General features: G+C 40.1%; 1 protein-coding gene across 6 annotated transcripts in view; it reads right to left on the minus strand.

Moving 5' to 3' along the window:
• EPHA6 (EPH receptor A6) overlaps window positions 1-20,109 on the minus strand; it is a 446,467-nt gene that overhangs the window by 20,551 nt on the left and 405,807 nt on the right. For all 6 annotated transcript variants that reach the window (XM_064643664.1, XM_064643659.1, XM_064643655.1 and 3 more), the window contains one exon: window positions 3,400-3,549. In XM_064643664.1, the coding sequence (XP_064499734.1) occupies window positions 3,400-3,549 (150 nt within the window). The remainder of the gene's footprint in view (window positions 1-3,399; window positions 3,550-20,109) is intronic.

Here is a 20,109-nt window from a genome sequence, read left to right on the forward strand (position 1 = left end):
AATAACTTGAAATTTCCCAGTGACACTTTAAGTCACTAAATGTATGTAGAAGGTCACAGGTGCCCACTGTTAACATTCTGGCATGAAAAGCCTGTGGGTAGGGCTCTGGAGGAAAGGAGTCCTTTGTGCTGGGAATTGCTGAACTGCAGGGAAAGCCCCCAGGAGTCGGCATCATTAGCATGAGCTGCATCCACAGGGCCTGCAGCATTATTCTGTTTTAGCAGATACTTCTATTTTGGATGTAGGAGTAATTAAATGTTGCTATCTTCACGCTGTAGCTGATTATTTAATATATTCTAAATTGAGAATTTACTTTATGAATTCTCACTGCTGGTATGGCCTTGAATACATCATAGGGTTTGATAAAGGGGAAGAAGACAGGCTGAAGCCAGCTTCCAAGAAAGGGAGAGGCAGCTGGAATGAAGGTCAGTGTTATACACTACTCATCCCTGGTGACTTGGACTTTATGTGAGGGTCCTACCAGTCATTCCAACCCTCTTCTCAGCAGGTGAATAGTGGGGATGAACAGACTTGACAGAAAGTCTCCCTCTACCCCCATTCCTAGTTAGTGGTAACAGCCAAGAGGTGTGCTGGGAATGGACCTGGTGTGAGGAGAAGGATTACCATTACAAAGAAATAAAAGAGGTGATGGCAGTTGGGTTCCTCCCTGAGAGTTGACCCAACACCAGATTAAATCACTCACAACTGGAATAGAGACTGAAATTCCCTGTTTACAGCACAAGATCAGTAGGACACAATGCCTGTAGTGGGTTGACCCTGCTGGATGCCAGGTGCCCACCAAAGCAGCTTTGTCCCTTGCCCTCCTCAGCTGGACAAGGAAGAGAAAATACAACGAAAGCCTAGTGGATCAAGATGAGGGCAGGGAGGGATCACTCAGCAGCCACCTTCATGGGCAAACCAGACTTAACTTGGGGAAAAACTGATTTAATTTGTAGTTACCAATCGAATCAGAGTAGGGTAAGGAGAAATAAAACCATGTCTTCAAAACATCATCTCCCTACCACTTCCTTCTTCCCTGATTTAAATTTACTCCTGATTTTCTCTGCCTCCTCCTCCCCAGCAGCACTGGGGGACAGGGAGATGGGGGTTTTGTCAGTTCATCACATGTTTCTGCCACTCTTCCCTCCACAGAGGGAGGACTCCTCATGCTCTTCCCCTGCTGCAGTCTGGGTCCCCCGCGGGGTCACAGGTCCTGACAGCAAAATTGCTCCAACATGAGCTTATCTCTCCAAAGGGCCACAGGTCCTGCCAGAAGCCTGCTCTGTAGGGAGGGCTTCCTACAAGGTCACAGCCTCCTTGGGGCATCCACCTGGTCTGGTATGGGGTCCTGCACAGCCTGCAGATGGATCTATGCTGCATGGTGAGCCTCCACAGGCTCCCTCAACATGGTGTCCATTATGGGCTGCAAGGGAATCTCTGCTCCTGACCCTCTTTCTGCACTGACCTTGGTGATTGCAGAGCTGTTCCTCTCGTATTCTCACTCCTCTCTTTGGCTGCAGTAGCACAGTTTTCTTTATCCCCTTCTTAAATATGTTATCCCAGGGTGTTACCAGCATTGCTGATGGGCTCAGCCTTGGCCAGCAGTGGATTGCCTTGGAGCCAGCTGGCATTGGCTCCACTGGAGATGGGGGATACTTCTGTCAGCTTCTCAGAGAAGCCAACCTACTACCAAAACCAGGCCACTCAAACCAAAGCATCTTCTTCCCTACCTCCTCCTCAAGCTGCAGCCACTCCCAGCTGCCCATCACCTGTGGCTGGAAAAACAGACTGGCAGAGCTAGGGAGGGGTGGCCTTGCAATTTGGAAGCACTGGCATTGCACAGAAGCCAGGCACTATGGAAGGGCCAACTTTGCTCAGAAGTATCTCTGGTTTCATGGGCTTCTTCCCTGGAGATACTCAAAATCTGGTCACAGACGGCCCTGAGCAAACTGCTTCAGCTGACCCTGTTTGAGCAGAGGGGCTGGACTTGGCCATCTCAAAGGGCCCCTCAACCTCAGCTATTGTGTGATTTGCTAGTTCCTTTTTCCAGCTTCTTTTTTTGTTCAGTCTTCCATTAAAAGAAGGCTCCCAGTGAAACATTGCATCTCTTAGTTTGGGAAGGCACAAAGTTTGAGGCTGTGTGTGCATTTTGATGCAAAGTGCACTCCATGCAATGCAGAGTAATCAGGTTTTGCAGCAGCACACTAATGATGAAGGGGCTGATATTGCCATGGCTGCGTTCAGCTTTGTTTCTGATGGAAGATTACCTCAGGAATAACACCCTCTGCTATTGCATGGCTGCTAGTTTTTTTCTGTTTTGGATGGGTTCACTTGGGTTTCTTTTCTTTTGTTCCTGAAACACTCTGACTTTATTTTTTAAAGTGAAAATCTCTCTCAGATCCTTATCCCCAAATGACTGATCAGCCTTAACAAGCAACCAGACTTGCAGAGCTGAATAACTTAGCAAGAATTATAAAAACTGCCATCTGGGAAAAGTCTTGTCAGTTCTTCAGAACCAATGCAGAGGTATTCCAGGCATATATGTAAGAGAGGTTAAGGTGAGTTGGCTGATATTCCTCATTTTGACATAGAGATTGATGGCTGGTATGAAGACTGAGTATACCAGTTTGAGCTGTCATGGGGATCCATCACAAAAGAGAACCTGTGAAAATTTAAATTGTGGTAGAGAAACCCCCCCACCATTTCATGCTTCTTTTTCTAGAACAAGCCTTCCATTTTACTAGAAATAAATATATATTTTTTTAATTGTGAAGGCTTATTTGGCCACCACTTTTGGAAAAAAAAAGTCAGAGGAAAACATAACTTAGATATGAAGTAGGACTGTTGTCCTGCACTGTGGTTAAGCCTATATGTAGACTTAAGGTGAAAAGAATGTGCTGAATTCTTAGAAAGGAGAATTGGCAAATACATTTCTCATGGCAGCTTAATTCTTTTAGAATTTAACTATGTGTGCCCATTGAAGGATACTGTCAGACTGTACTGGTCATAATGGGCCATCATCATCAGAATAGTTCCAGTATTCCCATAAGTTTTGATTTACAGCTTACCTGAGAACTACATCAACCTGCCTGTCTGATGCAGATTCCCAGGGATTTGGAGGAAAGCCACACATAACCAGCATTAGAGCCTGGCAAGCTGGCTATGACTCTTCGTAATCTGTCTTTAATCCATGGTAGGAAGCTAGGCAAGCTTTAGTTAGAGAGGGCCAAGTCTTCAGGCTGCATAAATGAACTGTCTCATTGAAGGTGACAGAACGATGGTGACTTAAACTGAGATTCCAGCCCAGAAAGGGAACGAGGTGGCAAAGCAGCTCAGGGAGCGACAAAACTTTCAAGGAACATCTCAACAACTTGCAGATTGATTCTGGGCATTACTTACATCCTGGTTGGACATCTCCCAGTACGGTCTCTCACCGTAGGACATCACCTCCCACATGACAATCCCGTAGCTCCACGCGTCGCTCGCCGAAGAGAACTTGCGGTAAGCTATGGCTTCAGGAGCAGTCCACCTTATGGGGATCTTTCCACCCTGGAAAACGTGTTGAAGGCTTGTCAATATGACCAGAATAGGGAATGGCACATGTTTAAAAGAAAAGAAAAAAAAAATAGTATCCTGGATGCTGAGATTCTACATTTTGACTTCTATCAATTTGCCTTGTCAATTTGCTCCAAGTGGAAAGGAAGAAATAAACTTCTTTCAGAATCGGATAAAAATTTAGTTTCATTTGTAGTCTAATTCACCCAAACCAGCATTCTGTGAAAGAAACCCAACCTCAGTTCAAAGAATAGAATGCATTTGAGATAATTCATGTTTGTTTAGTCATATAATTAGTCAGAACTCACTCTTTGATTGAAAACATCCCAAGCCCGAAATTCCTAGTTCATTGACATTTGAAATTTTACCTTATATGAAAGCGTCTGCTGCAAAATGGAACACTGAGAGCTCTTAATACTATTATGTAATCAGAAAGGAAAATATAGGCTTTCTATTTAGCTTTACATTTGGTAATGTCTTCTAATTCTTGCTGTGCCCTTTAAATATCCAGCTAAATAGCAAACCAACTGGGTTTCTAACAGGCATTTCTTTAGAATATTCAATGGTTTCATTTTGCAGCTTTCAACTAAAAATCCAAGTGCTACCTCAAAAAAAAACAAACCAAACCAAAACAAAACCCAGACTGGAAATCAATCACCTTTTCTCTGACATTAATTCTTTAGACCATTGAATCTCTTCTATTCTCCTGTAATAATTTATGTATGAAAACTACATTCCCATTTCAGAGAAAGGTATTTCCTCTCCAGAAACATTGCCCTTTTCAAAAGTATATGTTTAATATCATTCTCATCGAACTCTTTAAAACAAGTAGAGGGTGAGAGCAGTGTGCTGAAAGTGCCACTAGATGGTAGGAGGCAATCAGTAGAGCTGAGCTCACTCAGCAGCAGTTGCTTTCAACAAGCAGTAACAGATTCTGCTCAGTGTTATAATTGTATTTCTGACAGAAACAAAAGAAGAAACGAACTAGAACATCCGTCTGGCAATTGAAGAGAAGCCAAAGTTAAAAACAAGTATGTAAATCTCTGTTCACTTGCTTTGAATATATAAAAAATTGTCCTTGAATTGTTAAGGCCTCACTCTGGCTGACTGAGAAGCTGTTTGTTGTACCAATAGATTGTTCAAAGGCCAAGCTCTGTGTCTGTGGTGATGTGTCACTAAGCCAACTGCTCCTCTTTGACTCTCACTTGCTGACAAAAAATGCATGGTTAACATTTATGTTGTATCACAGTAGCCAAGATGTCCTTTGTACCATGTTACATATTTTGCAACTGCTTTTTTAAAGCTTCTGCTTCCTCACTTGTGGTAAACTGACTTTAGCAGTAGGAAGTAAATGTAATTCTGTATTTTTTGCTCGAGTACCTCCACTACCCACCTTTTCCTAATCCATTAACCTAGTGGTCAGATCACTTCTCTGGCAGGTCAGAGGTGCAAAAGGCTTTATGCCCCCCCTGCTGTGTGTGATGCTCTTTGTCCCTTCCTGGTGCAGCTGTTCTACTTGGGAAGCAATTACAAATGCTTTTTGGGTACCAGCATGAAGAAACGGGGTGACAAAGGAGAGCTGTGATAAGACATTCCTCAAGGAAAGACGAGGCTAATTTCTTGTTTCTTCCCCAGGAAATGCTTATATCTCCTAAAGAAATTGGGTAAGAGCACCCGATGTTTGATCTCGTGGTCTGGTTGCAGTGGTGTTTTGGTTGGATATGCAAGTCCAGGCTTCCTGAGGGAGTGGAAAAATTAGCTATTCAATGCCCCAAATGTACACCTTACACTGGAATATCCAACCAAAAGGATGTGTCCTCTGAGAAACAGCCAGTTTTAGGGTCTAACTGCAGAGTATAGTTCAAAGGATCTCCTCATAACACAAAGTTATGGGCCTTATCCTTTTTACTGGCTTGGGTTTAGTCCTTTATTTCTAACTTACATAATTCTATCCTTAGTTTCCCGGCTTCTGCAGGTTTTTGGGGACATTAGTTTCCTGGCCTGCCACATGGTCATGGTAGGCATTTTAACTCCTTCTTTGGACCTGGATACATGCAGGTTTTAAGAGTTAAACAAAAATCATGGTGATCCACATCACAAAAGACACTGCCCTGACAATCCTAAACACCCTCCCTCAGCAGCAGCACTTGTTCCGACACAGGAGTTCACCATCTGAACCTTGTCTTACCAAGCAATCCCCCTTGGTCTCTTTTGCTTTATCCCCATTCAAGACACTTTCTGGAGTGTAGCACCAGTATTTGAGGGAGGATACAGAAGAAAAAATTTCCATACTTTCTTTCCTTGTCTCAGATCTTATCAGATCTCAGAGGATGACAGGTTAAAAAAATGTCTACCAGCTTAGGTGGTTAAGTTGCTGTAAGACTTTGTTTATCAAGACAAACTAATAAATCAACAAATTTTCTATGTGCCAGATTCCTAATCTGGAGAGTTTTATTAATAATTCATTATTTTTTTAATTTTCATGAAAATTCTTATGTAAATAATAAAATACCTACTTGTAGGGAAAATACAAATCTGTAAATGAAAAAAAGAGTCATTTGGGTATTTATAGATTTTGCTCTTAAAGTTTATAACATAGTATGAATAACATAAGAGGAAAACTGTCTTTAAACTGTATCCTTTTCATAAATCTGATTTTGTATTCCCAAATTATACTCAAAAGGGAAGGCATATCTTGAGCAGCATTTGAAGCTAGCTTTGTGACTACTGGCTAAATATAAATGAGTTTTAAAGAATCTGATCAGACTCTACAACCAGTTTCATGATGCAGCTTTACTGACTGATCCCTTTTGGGCTGAAACAGTAGTGGCTCATTGAGTGTGAAAATGAGACTGGAGAGCAGAATCTTAACCAAATTCAAGGCAGTTCACATTCAAGGGCACAAGATATGTTCAGTGTTGTAATGTAAAATAAAATCCTTTTGTGCTGGCTCCAATGACAAAGTGAAGCAAAACCTCTGAAATTTTTCCAATGGATTCATCTTGTGTATGAAGATGTTATGTTCATAAAAATGTAGATTTCAGTACTTAACTCTGTTTGCAGAATACCTTTTTATGCAAAAAGGTTGTTTTATTTGTTGGAAAGCCACTCAAAAGGCAGAGCTTGCAATGTGACTACCTTAAGAGATGTATATGACTGAACAGCAGTAATAGCTGCTCATGCATAATAAAAGAACACATAAGGTTTAGAGTAGCTGAAAATATATTTCCTGTTTCTGATTAGAGTAATAAACAGTGTTACTGATATTGGATATGCCTTTTTACATTTTGATCTAACTGGGGAAAATAATAAATGCAATACTGTTTACACAACGCCTCGCCTTCAAATTAAGGTAATTTATAAATCATCTGCATTGTACTACTACAGCAATGAAATCTGTCACAGCTGCCCATATTAGAAAGCCCTTATGCAAGTCCATTTTGCTTTTATTTTATTCTCTCTCTTTTTGGGGGTGGGTAGGAGGGGCAGAAGGGGTGTTAGGAACCAAATTGTTTTTCTGCATCTTCTCATACATTAATAATGGTGTCAGTGACAACCTAATTTTATTTCCATGTAGTGAAATAGCACTAACTCTGCTATTCAAATAATTAGAATTCAGCCTTTTTTCCCCCTCCATGCTGCCAGCTGAACAGTGTCTATCTCCTGATTTTTTTTCTTGATTGTAATTTAATAAGCAATTTTACTGTGCAGTGTCAAGCGTCCCCTTGGAATTAGAATATTAGGCTCACGTTGCTTAGCTTGGAGAACTGCTCAGAGACCAGCCCTTGAAATGAAATTTGCCCCCTCACCCACACCTACACATGCTCACTTTCTCTACAGAATTGACAACAGCACAGTTTGGCACACATTTAAAGGCAGAATTGGAACTACATGTTGCAAAACACCTAATTCTTTACCTCAAACTATGCATGAAAGAATGGCAGCCTTCACAAAATGCCATCTCTTCTCTGAGCTGACAACACTAAAAAGTGCTTGTCATCTGTTATGTGGAAAAACTACAGGGAGACAACTGACACTGAGTCCCACAGGCCATAACTGCATTTTTGCCATGTCTCATTTGATTATTTTTCTTATTTTACATGTTAGACATCTTTCTGAAAACAGGAGGTATTAACAGTTCCTTTAATTAAAAATCTAAACATATTTCAAAGCTCCAGCAGAACAGTGTGCCTGGCAGCTGTGGTCCATTATCCTACCCAACAAAGGTTGGGATATATCAGCAAACTCAAAATGCCTGATGTGAAGAACGACAGAGAGGGCACAGAAGCAAAGAAAGAAGCCTGTCAGATGCCCAGGCATGCCCTGCTAGCTAATTAAAGTGAGAAGTGATGCCCCTGAGAACCTTACAAAGCTGAAGGTAAGGTGGGTGAGCTGCTGCTCCATGTACACAGGAGCAGTCAGGAGCAGAGTGAGTGCATCAGGCTCATCATGTCCCAGAACCAGCAGCAATGTGAAATAAATGCCTGTTTCTGTTGAAAAGCCTGTTCTGTGTTTTCCTTGAATGACAGACACTGCAGAGCGACTGTCACAGAGCTGGCAGCAGGTTTCCTAAATGCTGAGGACCAAACCCATCAGTTCCAGATGCACAGACATCTAGAACTGTCTAATCCCAGGAGAAAAGGTACTGAACTATGTGCACCATTAGTCTGATCTGGCACAGAAATTCCTATGCATCTGTCAGTTACTGTTCCTTTATGTATGGTGTTACTGAATCATGTAATAATTTTCCATGACACAAGTATAGTATCTGTCTTTTTCTCTACCCCAAAATGACAGAAACATGGAGGAAAAAAAAAAAAGAGCTTCAAAGTGAAGACAGACAAATGTAATGAAAGAGATTAGTTTTAAATATTGGACATAATTCATCATTCTGTACAAAAACCTTCTGCCACTTTACTGGAGCAATGCTTTTATTTGATGCTCAATTTTTTCATGTGCAAAGCTGCAAATAGTCAGAATTTAACATCCTCAAATCATAATTTAGAAGTATTCAGAATTATTGACAGTCTTCTCTAGTGTCTATTGAAATATCAGAGAAACTACATGGCAAGATAACAAAACTGCTCTGAAAAGGCATTTCAGAATTTGTGCTCATTAAGCCCACTTCCAGTCAGTTCTACCAGTCTTTCATTTCCCTTGGAATTGAAATGAATAAAACTCCCTGATTTTCAAAGAGACTGGATTTGCTTTTAATTTCTGGGAAAATATTAGTTTTCTTTCAAACATCTTGATTAACAATGCTGAAGTTAAATATGTGGAACTCGATTTTTTCCTCCTAAGTTAGCTATCTGAATTTTCAGAACAAGTTATTTTTGATTTTGAGAATACATCAATTTTAGTGAATATCAACTCCTATACTGCACATCTATTTGTGTCCTCCAAAAGAGGGAAAGCTGTTGATGGGTGGAAAGCGTCAGCACCTGAGATATTGGCAGAAGTAAAACAGACAAGATAAAATGTCTATCCACAGATCATCAGAAACAATTAACATTGACCAGCATTAATATCAGAGGTGAATCAGGATGCTTCTCCAAAATACTCCACCTCAACCTGTCATTTTGTGTCCCTAAAGGCCATCAGATGGATGAATTGAGTAGTGGGGTACACACATGCAAACCTCCAGAAAGACAAGATATACCCTATCCTATAATATTTTAGATAAAAAATTAAAGAATTAAAATATTAAATTTCTTTGCTAAAAATCAAAGAATTATGAAATCAAGAACACCCTCTACACCAGCAGAGATTCTCATTAGCAGTAGCAGCAGCATCCGTTTCCTTTGAAACAACACACTTCAGCATGCACTCCCTTGCCTGTTCTGAGGCATTGATCTTCACTTGGGCTGAGAGATCATAAGAAGGCTGATAAAAATGCATAGCTTTGACCCTCAAAATCCACATAAGTGAAATGGTAGTGAATATTTCTGACCACTTACACCTGTCCTGCATTTGTATTTTCTTGACAGCGCAATTTAAAAAACTCTATAGAATGACAAAGGTACGGCAAATACAAGTGGTTAATGCCATTGCCTCTGGTTTGTGTAGCTAACTGGACTGTGCACACCTTTTCTTGTCAGACATGATGCCTTTATCTACATGGGGCTCATTGAAAACAGATAGATTTTTGCCAGAAATATAAGTTTTAAAATATTGGTTTGGTTTTTAAATGAACAAAGTAATTTGTTCCAGAGATCAGACCAAAGCCAAGGAGAATCCAACAAATCCAAACAGCTTCAATCCAACAGGTCTGGGGCTGGCCAGCTGCTCTGTTGCTGGAGGAGGGATTGATGGCTCCAGGCTGGAGTGGAACAGGGTCCTGTGCCTGTGGGGGGAATTCCTAGTGGAGGCCAGGCAGGCCAGTAAGGACTGGTGATGTCCTCAGAGCCCTGGTAAGGACTAGACAAGTGTACAAAGACAGATAAACACAAGTATTTGCAAAACCTCTTTGAGATTGGTCTTTTGAAAGGTAATGGTGAGACAGGTGGGGCCAAGGAGTTTCATAATGTTTTAGAGAGTGGGATTTTACATTTCTTTAGGATTAAGAATGCACCAGTGAATTTTCCAGTATTGTGTGCTGGGTCCCCAGTTACTGAGAAACTCTTTACTTCTCTGAAATTAAATATCAGAAACATGCATCTCTACCAAATCCACTTTAGAAACTATAGCACTATTTGACAGCAATGATAGGAAAAAAATGTCATTTTTCTTGAAACTAATATTTCTGGCAAAGATCTATCTCTTTTCAAGAACATCAATTCCAAGCTATCTGCCAGCTGTGTCAGCACAGCTCACATTACAGCCGGAACCAATTTCTTCCAAGTTACTCCTACAGAGTCCTTCAATCTGCACATCCAGCTCCATCCACTTTCCTTACACAAGTAGTCCTGCTATCCAAGTCTATGGAAAAGGTGAAAAGGATTTGTTCTGAGGTGCTTATTTGAAGGTTGCCTTATGTTGCACAACTCTGTAACAAAGGAATTTGCTACAAGGTCCATCCTTCCAGCAGAACTGAGTTAGCAAACACAAATATTTCTCTGCACCCAAGTAGTTTAAGTTGAGAAAAAAAAAAAAAAAAGATGTGACTGGGCACTGTCCTTCCTTAAAAGCACCATGGAAGACTTGTCTCTGAAATTATGCCCCCGACTTGCCCAAAGCTTCACAAAGTGTTTATTATTGGATCAGAAATAAGATGTTACCATGCTATGCTTGAACACTTCGTGTCATTATCTGTCATTAACAATTTCACAGCTGGTGATTCCCACACTCACATCCAGCTGACATGCACAGCAAACAGTTCCCATGCTTCAAGAATCAAGTGGCCTCTCTCTGTGTTGCCATAATGCCCAGATCTTTCATACTCTGCTGCCTTGCCCCCAAGCCCCCTTGCCATAATTCCTTTCACACCATATGATTTGAAGTGGCCAATAAAAACTCAGAAGCATATGGAAACTTGAAAAATTGAGGCCATAGAGAAATGTATTTAAATGTAAAATTGACACCATATAGGCTGTAGTATTGTCTCCAGTAAACATTTTCATAGCCCATTCTTTGGGATGCTGTACTAGAGAGAATGCAGGAATGTATATACTGAATTCATATGCAGATTGTTCTGGAGTACATGAGATTTTATTTATCTAAGGCTTCTTCAAAATTTATGCTAGAAATAGTTTGGAAACACCACAAAAATTAGGCTTTTCTTCTAAGAGTTACAGTGCCACACAAAGATGATGATCAGAATTATTACGAGGCTGAGCTACTCTGCGGGTATCACTGCTTTAGTTTTCACCCCAGCTGCTTCAGGAAGTGCAGAGGAGAATTAATATCTTAGTAGTTAATATCTTAGATGGATTAAGTTTTCTGCTCACATTTTTGTTAGGTCACTTTTCATTTCATCCTGAAGGAGTTTGCTGGTTATTTAAGTTTCAGTCAATTCATGGATAAGTAGCTGGTCAAAAGATAGGAAACAACCAGGCAGAAAGAAAAGGTCAGTTTTTAGAGTGGCATCCCCCAGAGATTGATGCTCATGTCCTGCTGGCAATGTATGTAGAATTCATAATACAGGCAGGACTGTGAACACATAAGATTGTGCTGGCAATCCAGAGGCATCCATGGTAGTAAAGATGATGATGATTGACCACAAAAACTGGCCAAAGAATCCTAGGATACTGAGTTGAAAACTGATAAAATGCCACAAAATTCAGTGTCATAGTAATGCACACATAATAAAATGCTCCTAATTTTACATAACAAATAACATGGCTCCGTACTGAGCTATCACTGTTCAAGGTAGATCTTGTGGTTATAACACAGAGAGGTGGCCCTTTAACGCTATCAATTCCCTTCTCAAAAGCAGACTAAAGGGAAAAAATGGAATGGAATTATAAAAATAATGAGGAAAAGAAAAAAGCATGTTTTTTTTGGATATTCCTGCATACTACTTACTGATCCCAGAAGGATACATTGAATCACAGAATGTGGAAGGGACCCTTAAGAATCATGGAGTCCAACCCTTATCCCTGCACAGGATCATCCCCAAGAGTCACACCATGTGCCTGAGAGTGGTGTCCAAATGCTTTTAGGACTCTGCCAGGCTTGGTGCTGTGCCCACTGCCCTGGGGAGCCTGTTCAGTGCCCAACCATCCTCTGAGTGAAGAACCTTTTCCTAATATCCAACCTAAACCTCACTTGACACAACTTCAGGCCATTCCCTAAGGTCTTGTCACTGGTCACCACAGAGAAGAGATCAGTGCCTGCCCCTCCTCTTCCTCTCACAAGGAATACTGACAGATCGGTAGAAAAAGACAGGACGGGTGATAAAAAGTACAGAATAAAAAAAAAGTAAAAATGGTCCATACAATCCTGAATAAATGGATCAGATAATAGATGGAGAGCAGAGAACCAAGGTACATCAAACATAAATGGCAAGTAGCAGGTTAAAAACATTAACAAAACCATTTTTTTAAAAGAAACATTGCTGTGGGATGTCATGGACTCTAAAAATACAAACATCTCCAAAAGCAACTCGGTAAACTTACAGAAGAAATGTTCATGACAGATATTACCTCCTTCTGATTTAAAGAAGTCTTTGAACCACAGACCACTAAAAGCTCGATAACCCAAACTAAGAATGCATCACGTGCACAGCATGTGCACTCTCTTATTATGGTTCTGCTTGGTATCTACTACTTGTTTGCCTTCTGAAGACAAGCTTCGCAACTCACCAGCGTTGTGGTTATCTGAGTCAGGCTGTTATTCTCTTCCTATGATTTCTGTTCACTTGCAGTTAAAATATAAACACGTGATTAACAGTGCAACTGGAAAAAAAGTGGGTGATGCACATGTCAACAGCATTTTGGGGAAAAGAAAGTTTAAAAACATTAAAAAGTTAATTTTAAAGGAAGTCACCCAAACTGAGGTGTTCTTTGATGTTAAACTGTGATTGTAGATGGCTATCTGAAAGATCACAAGACATCTGTTTTTTGTTGTTGATTCTCTCTCTACATTTCTATGTCTCTATCCATGGTTATGGATATCCTTTGTGACCAAACCCTTTGATAAAAGAAAATAAACAGTTCTACTGTTAGTAAGTTTTAGCAAAGGAAAAACGACCAGGTGCTAAGGAGAAGAATCTGGAAAAGTATTGCCCTCAGATACTGGGGGCTGACTACTGGATGAGCACATGGAAGTCTTATGTATACTGCATAGAGACATGACAGTGTCTTGTAAAGATTTGGGTATCATATCTTTCATCAGCAATAAATAGTTTCAATTAGGAAAAAAGAGAGAAAAAAAGGAATAAAAGCACTCCCAGACTGTTGGAAAGCATGCAGGTTTCATGTCTCTAAGTGAGCCCATACTGCACAAAAATATGGTTTATATATTGTAGGGGAGATGAGAACAGATGCTGATGAAGGTGAAGCAGCTGAGTCCAGGGCCATGGATCAAGAAGCATGACAGGGGCCAGGGACCTGTCAAATACTGGGCGCCATCCTCTCCTACGATCTGGGGATGGAGAGAGACAAAGATGAGAGATGGGTTGCCATCAGGATGGGCAGTGAGGCTTGTCAGAGAAGAGGGTGGTAACCAGATCTTCCTCCCACAATAAGCCAAAATGCTCCCAGTGCCACCCTGCTGGTTTTCCAAGGAAATGAGGTGTACAGGTCACAGCTGCACCCCCAGCACGTCCGTGTGCCAGCCAACCCCCAGGCTGGCACCTCTGAACCAAGGGCAGTTTCAAGAGACATGGATGGTGGAAAGGCAGAGACAGGAAAGACATCAAAGGCTAGATCAAATCACCTAAACATGGGGCTGGTGTCCCTTTAGGCACTGTCACTTGCTCACTAGCTGGCACTTGAGGAAAATGCAGGTCCCCCACTGTGTCGTGTCTGCCAGTTCTCTGCAGAGATCTGTTTGTCCGTGGTATCCCAGAGAGAATTGGACCTCTACACATGGGCAGCTGATCCCTCATGTATTTTCCACATATTTAATGAGAGCCATAACCAAAGCAAAGCAGAGATCACAGTATTTCTCCTGATGGAAGAGCTCAGTATGCTACCACACTTCTGGGCCAGGCAGCAGCTCTGGGGCCGATCAGGTTGCACAATTGCAGGCACAACACAAGTTGCCCAGCTGGCCAACATTTGGACTGCTAGGGAGACAAGTATATGGATGTTGAGGACTTATAAGTGGTTTGATATTGTATGAGGCCACAGGGACATGGAAGGGACCAAAACTTTACCAAGGAAGAGGAACTGGTAGAGCACAGCAAGAAGCTGGAGGTACTGTGAAGGTGCCGTGGGAAGATTCTGAGAAGACCAGAAGTTACACTGTTGGGGTTGCAGAAGACAGCCTGAGAACTAGAATAACTGTAGCATGAAAATGCAGTTGATGTCTGTAATGGAGCCCTAGGAGAGAGGGTGTAATTAATTAGCTTCTGGTGAAATAAATTTTTCCTTATTGTCTTACCACGGAACACATCCAGTTGCAGCAGAAGATACAACTCAGCATTATCATACTGTGACACAAACACAGATGAAGCATATCACCAAAACATTTCAGAGCAATGAACACACAAGAGTAGTTCTCAGTCCAAGTTAGGGCTGTTTAACCATGGAGTTTCTCTGAGATTTCTATTTGGTTTAGTGACATGCTGGTATTGTCCATAGATCACTGCAGCATGGCAGCATGCAAATCGTTGAATGATAGGATGACCAACTGTTTGATGATGAATACTTTGGCACAGAAATGTGGTGGAGCCTTCCTGTGGATATCCACATTCAGCTACATCAACAGCTGGCAACTGTTTGAATAAAGGGCACTGAATATCAAGGTAGTTTCTACCTCACCATCATCAGCGACTTAGCAGAACAAAGTAATAACTGATGCAGCTCCAGTCACACTAATGGCAAGGCTAATTTAATATATAGTGTTTATACAAGTGTTTATATATTGGTTTACAGACATGGAGAATCTGCTTCTGACCTTTACAATAGCAACATTTCCCAGACTTTTGTACTTCTTTCCTATACCTTGATATATTTTACTTTAGGATGTTCGTGAATTGCAGCACTGGGATACCTTTTGTCCTCTAAGTCAGTTAAATTTGCTCCTTGTAATCCCCAGATGGCAAAACACTTTGAGTAATACCCTACTAGATTATATTTTTCTGATAATGCATCACACTAAATCGTCATCTGACTGATGATAATAAAATGGGAATAACATATTAACATAATTTATCATCTCTGTACCTTGCTCAGGGGGTATTTTACTTTATCATGTAATATATTAGTTGTCACTTCCATGACATATTACAGTAAGACATCATCAGAAGGAAACATTTTGATGAAGTAGCACATGGATATTGTAGAAATTACTTGGATACTGCAGATTTTATACTTGGATACTTGAATATTGGAAAAATTTCTTCAGCTCCAGGGAGACCTCACTGAGGCCTTCCAGGACTTGAAGTAGGCTTATAAAAAAAGAGGGAGAGGGACTTTTTGCACTTCTAGATAGTGATAGTATAAGGGAAAACTCTTTTGAATTAAAAGATGGGAGATTTAGATCAGATATACTGGAGAAATTCTTTACTGTGAGGGTGGTGAGGCCCTGGCACAGGTTGCCCAGAGAAGCTGTGGCTGCCCCATCCCTGGAGGTGTCCAAGGCCAGGCTGGATGGGGCTTGGAGCAACCTGGGGTAGTGGAGGGTGTCCCTGCCCACGGCAGGAGGGTTGGAACCATGTGATCTCTAAGGCCCCTTCCAACCCCAAACATTCAGTGATTCCATGACTGTTCTCTGACATCTGACTTGCCACTGGTGCTAGACCAGCTGTGGTTTATCTTGGAATGGTAATTTCCATGAATTTCTGTGTACCTTCTAAGCAGTGGTAACTTTTTAAAGTGGTAACTTTTGCATGACCTTCATAAGTTCACCAAAAACTTCATCAAAGTACCTGAAAACTGTTTTTACCTTTTAGATAAAAAACCACCCCCAGTGTGTTTATTTCACAAAAAAAACCCCAAACCCAACAACCAAAAAACGACCTAGTTCTGAATTCTGGAAAACAGGGAGTTTTTATTGTGTTTTTTTTTTTTAATTTTTTTTTTTTTTAATTTTTATTTTTTATTTTATTGAGAAACGTTAATTTATCAGAGGTAGGTCATCAAATAACAAAGCCACTTAAACCACAAATTCATTGAGAGATAGCCATTTAAATAACTTTTAGCATTCATTTATACCAAAGCTGGTTAAACTCCTGCCTTCAGGCACAGGTGCATGGCAGTCATGTGCTTACATGGCAAGCTTGCAAAATATATGGGTGCAACTCCTGCAGGAAGTGGGGTTTTTGTGCTATAAAAATCATGCACTGACATTTTCTTTTTTTTTTTCAATCATCTAAGTTACATTTATGTACTCAAAAATGAATATATGCATATATTCATATATAGATAGGAAATGGATTTCCAAATCTCTGGTGGACAAACAAAGTGATATTCATTCCAACAGGCAGCTCCAGCACAGCTGTGCCTGCAGCATCTGAAGGTAAACTCTTTCAGATAATAGCTTTGGGAAGGACAGAATAAATCGAAAACATTCAGCAGAACTTAGTGACATTTTAGGAAAAAGCATTTTTTTCCTTTGTCTATAGAGAGATACCAATTTACTCCCTTCCTTCCCTTTGATTTCTGGATTATGACCTATACTTAAGGAAATTAAAACCAACTGGCTTTCATATCAACAAAATATGAAGTCGTGAAATACTAATGTATACTTTTGATTCCTTATTTTTGAGGTCTTTTGTGTAAAGTGCTAAAGTTCAAGCTTATCTTTAAACCCAGAAATTCATATCACTTCAAGAACCAGACTGCTAATCAAAGCCACCTACTTTCTCATTCACAGCAAAGTAGGGTTTATTTTATAACATGTGCATTCCTCCATTGCTTGTTCTGGTGTAGACTGGAAAATTCCTAGAGCAGCCTGGTGATCATTCTCAGTAATTCCCAACAACCCACAGGGTCTCTTTAATTCCAGTGAAAGAACTCGAATCCTTCAAAGGCTGGATATCACACTTGCACCCAGCAAAGCAGTTGTATCAAGATGAAAAACTTGTCAGGTAAACTCTGTGTTCAGTGATTTAACACCACCAAAAACAACAATCAAAAGAAGCCACAATCCCTTATCAGCAATTTCCAGAACTGCTTGATTTATTCCAGGTACAAGAGAGCTGACTAATTACAACCCTAAGAATGTGCTCTGGCAAATTGATCTAGATGAGCCATCTATCCTCCTTAACAAATTCCCACATCTTCTGGCATGCTCTGAAACTTTTCCCCATGACTAGAGCATCAATATCTCTGCAGCATGTATTCTTTTAACTAATGAAAGGGAGATTAGGCTGCACTTTTGGCATAACTCAGTCTAACTTAAAAAAAAAAAAAGTCATGCCCTCCATCCCCAATCACACAATCACCTATAACATAACAGCCGTCCCCAAATAAAAGGAAAAATCATACCAACAAATGCACAGTTTTATTCAGTTGAGTCTTGTAGAGTTGTTCATTGGGCCCTCACATTTTAGTGCTTCATTTAAGTGTTTTTCTCTTCACAACCAAGCCTCGGTTTTGCCATGATGGGCTGCAAGTGATCATTAATTAGGCAACTTCTCCTGTTTCTAGAATGCAAGTGGATGCTACAGATCTTTTAAATGTGTCCACTATTGTTTCTGCTGATTTATCTCCGCTGAAAAAAAGAAAGTAGAACTCCAGTCTTACCCTGTCTGGGGTCATAGGATTCAATCCAACATCTTTACCTCTTGTTCCATGGTTTTAGGCATTATTCTTAGTGGCAGTATCTCACTCACTTCTTTTCCCTTTCTCTGTTTACAGAGAAAATGCAATTGCAGGTGGCTTCCTAGTCATCCCCACGTGAATAGATATTCCCTTGTTTTACCTAAACTCTCTTTTTCTGAAGCTCATGTTTTCCACTTCAGGTTCCCTTTGGGATGCTGAAGTGATCAGGGTCTTAATTGTCTAAGTGAAGTTGTTGACAGCATTCTCTTAGTCTTTCAAACCCTCCCTCCCCTTTCCATTAACAGTTTGGAACTCAAATAAACAAACAAACAAAACCCAAGAACAAGGGAAATATGAGTCTTCAACTTCTCCCAGCTCTGTAGAGTCAATGGAAGCAGTGAACTGATCAGTGTTTATGTGCATTGCTTTTTTGCAATATACACAGTGTGTCCATGGACTAATGCCATGGTATTTTATGGCACATTAGGTCTTTTTTAAGTGCTTCAAAATCTTTCAGTTGTTTAAGATTTTCAGTAACGGGATATGGGCGATTGCCGCTTCATTAAAAATCTATAAAAAAATAAGCATGAGCATGCTTAAATAGTTCTGTTTATTTTGGCATCTGAGGGTTGAAAAAGCTCAGTTTTGAAACTGCCTTCTTTAGATACATGATAATCACGGCAAATGCACCATACAAAAATCTGGGGTCAGAAAAACAATTTTGGTTTTTATTGTTGCCCGATCATCTTCATAATTCCATAAAAGATGATAAAGCATTTATTTGAGGTACTCTGGCCAATAATGATTTTTCCAAGCACTGTAACCAAATTAAGGAAAGTTGATTTTCACACTTTGTACTTTATAAGTATTTCCAAAAACAAGAGGTGATTTTGCTGAAATTTGTTAAACATGGAAAGGGTGCAATAGAACTACTTAACCATTCTGCTCTTCAGTTTTACAGCGCAAAACTAATTACTCTCATGGCAACCCTCTGAAGAATCTCCTGTCTCCATTTAACAGTAGGAAAAACAGAGACTGAGGATCATCAAATACACGGAATACCTGTAACTGCCACTGGCAGTAACTGGATTTCTAGATGCTCATTGTTACTGAAAATGGGCTGTAAATGATTTACATGGGTAAAAGTGCAAGGTAGAAGAGCAAGAAACTCTGAAATAAAGGTCCAGCTTATGCAGTTTCTGGCTTCCTGGGCTGTATCTCCATCTCACAGTGGAGAGAGCTTTATGATGGATTTTGTACTCATAAAAATAAAAGAACAAATTAATGGTCAACTCCAATGAATGTTTATGTGGACACCTTTTGCCTTCACAGTGTGTTCATTTAAGTAAAAAAAATACAGATTTTAAAGAATGAAATATTAATAAGCAAAACAGAACCAGTTCTAATGTGATACAGAAAAATCAAAATTACTCTCAGTATGTACCTCACTAGGAAAGGATAAACTATGTGATGCAAACTTCAAGAATTCCACTTTGGAGGAATCTTTATAATACCTACCAGTCCTTATGATATTCCACATACAATTGAGAAATGTTGCTAAAGTTATTAAGCCACGGTAACATATATAAATCTCTAGACTGTTAATGATGAATTATGTTCACTTTACTAAATCAAACCTTTCCCTCAATGCAACACTGGGACACATCTCCCAAAACTGAATGATGTTGATCTCCTATCTGATTTTGTAAACACAAACACCAGCAGATATTTAACCTCTAAGAACACACAATCTGTTCCATTTTCTTTACTCAGTTTAGTTCAAAGGATTAGAAAGCAAGCTATAATAACTTCTCTTTTCTACTATTTAACTTGTACACTAACTTTCATAATGAAAATTCAGTGCCATATTTTAGGCTTGCGTTTGTGCTTTTTTATTTATTTATTTTCTATTAAATCTCATTCCTCTTACCATTAATTTGATTAAATGCACATCAGCACTACTAAGCTGCAGGAGCAAAATGTTGGTTTTACTGTGTTGCTCTGGGAATTGTCATCAAGCCAAATTCACAGATGTTCCAATGAACATGCAGCATTTGGCCCATTTCTAAAATAAACATCATAGTTTACTTAATCCACAATGTCACAGCCGTGTGTAAGTAAGCAGTAAGATCAGTTAAGTGCCCTCGCCTGCTCTGTCAATACTTTTTAAAACCTGACACAAAGCAGGAAGCAAAAGTGAAAAAGCCAAAATTAGGGAAAAGGGAAAAATCCGTGTGATTTT

Source organism: Pseudopipra pipra, chromosome 2 (assembly GCF_036250125.1).
Source record: "Pseudopipra pipra isolate bDixPip1 chromosome 2, bDixPip1.hap1, whole genome shotgun sequence".
Classification (NCBI taxonomy): Eukaryota; Metazoa; Chordata; class Aves; order Passeriformes; family Pipridae; genus Pseudopipra; species Pseudopipra pipra.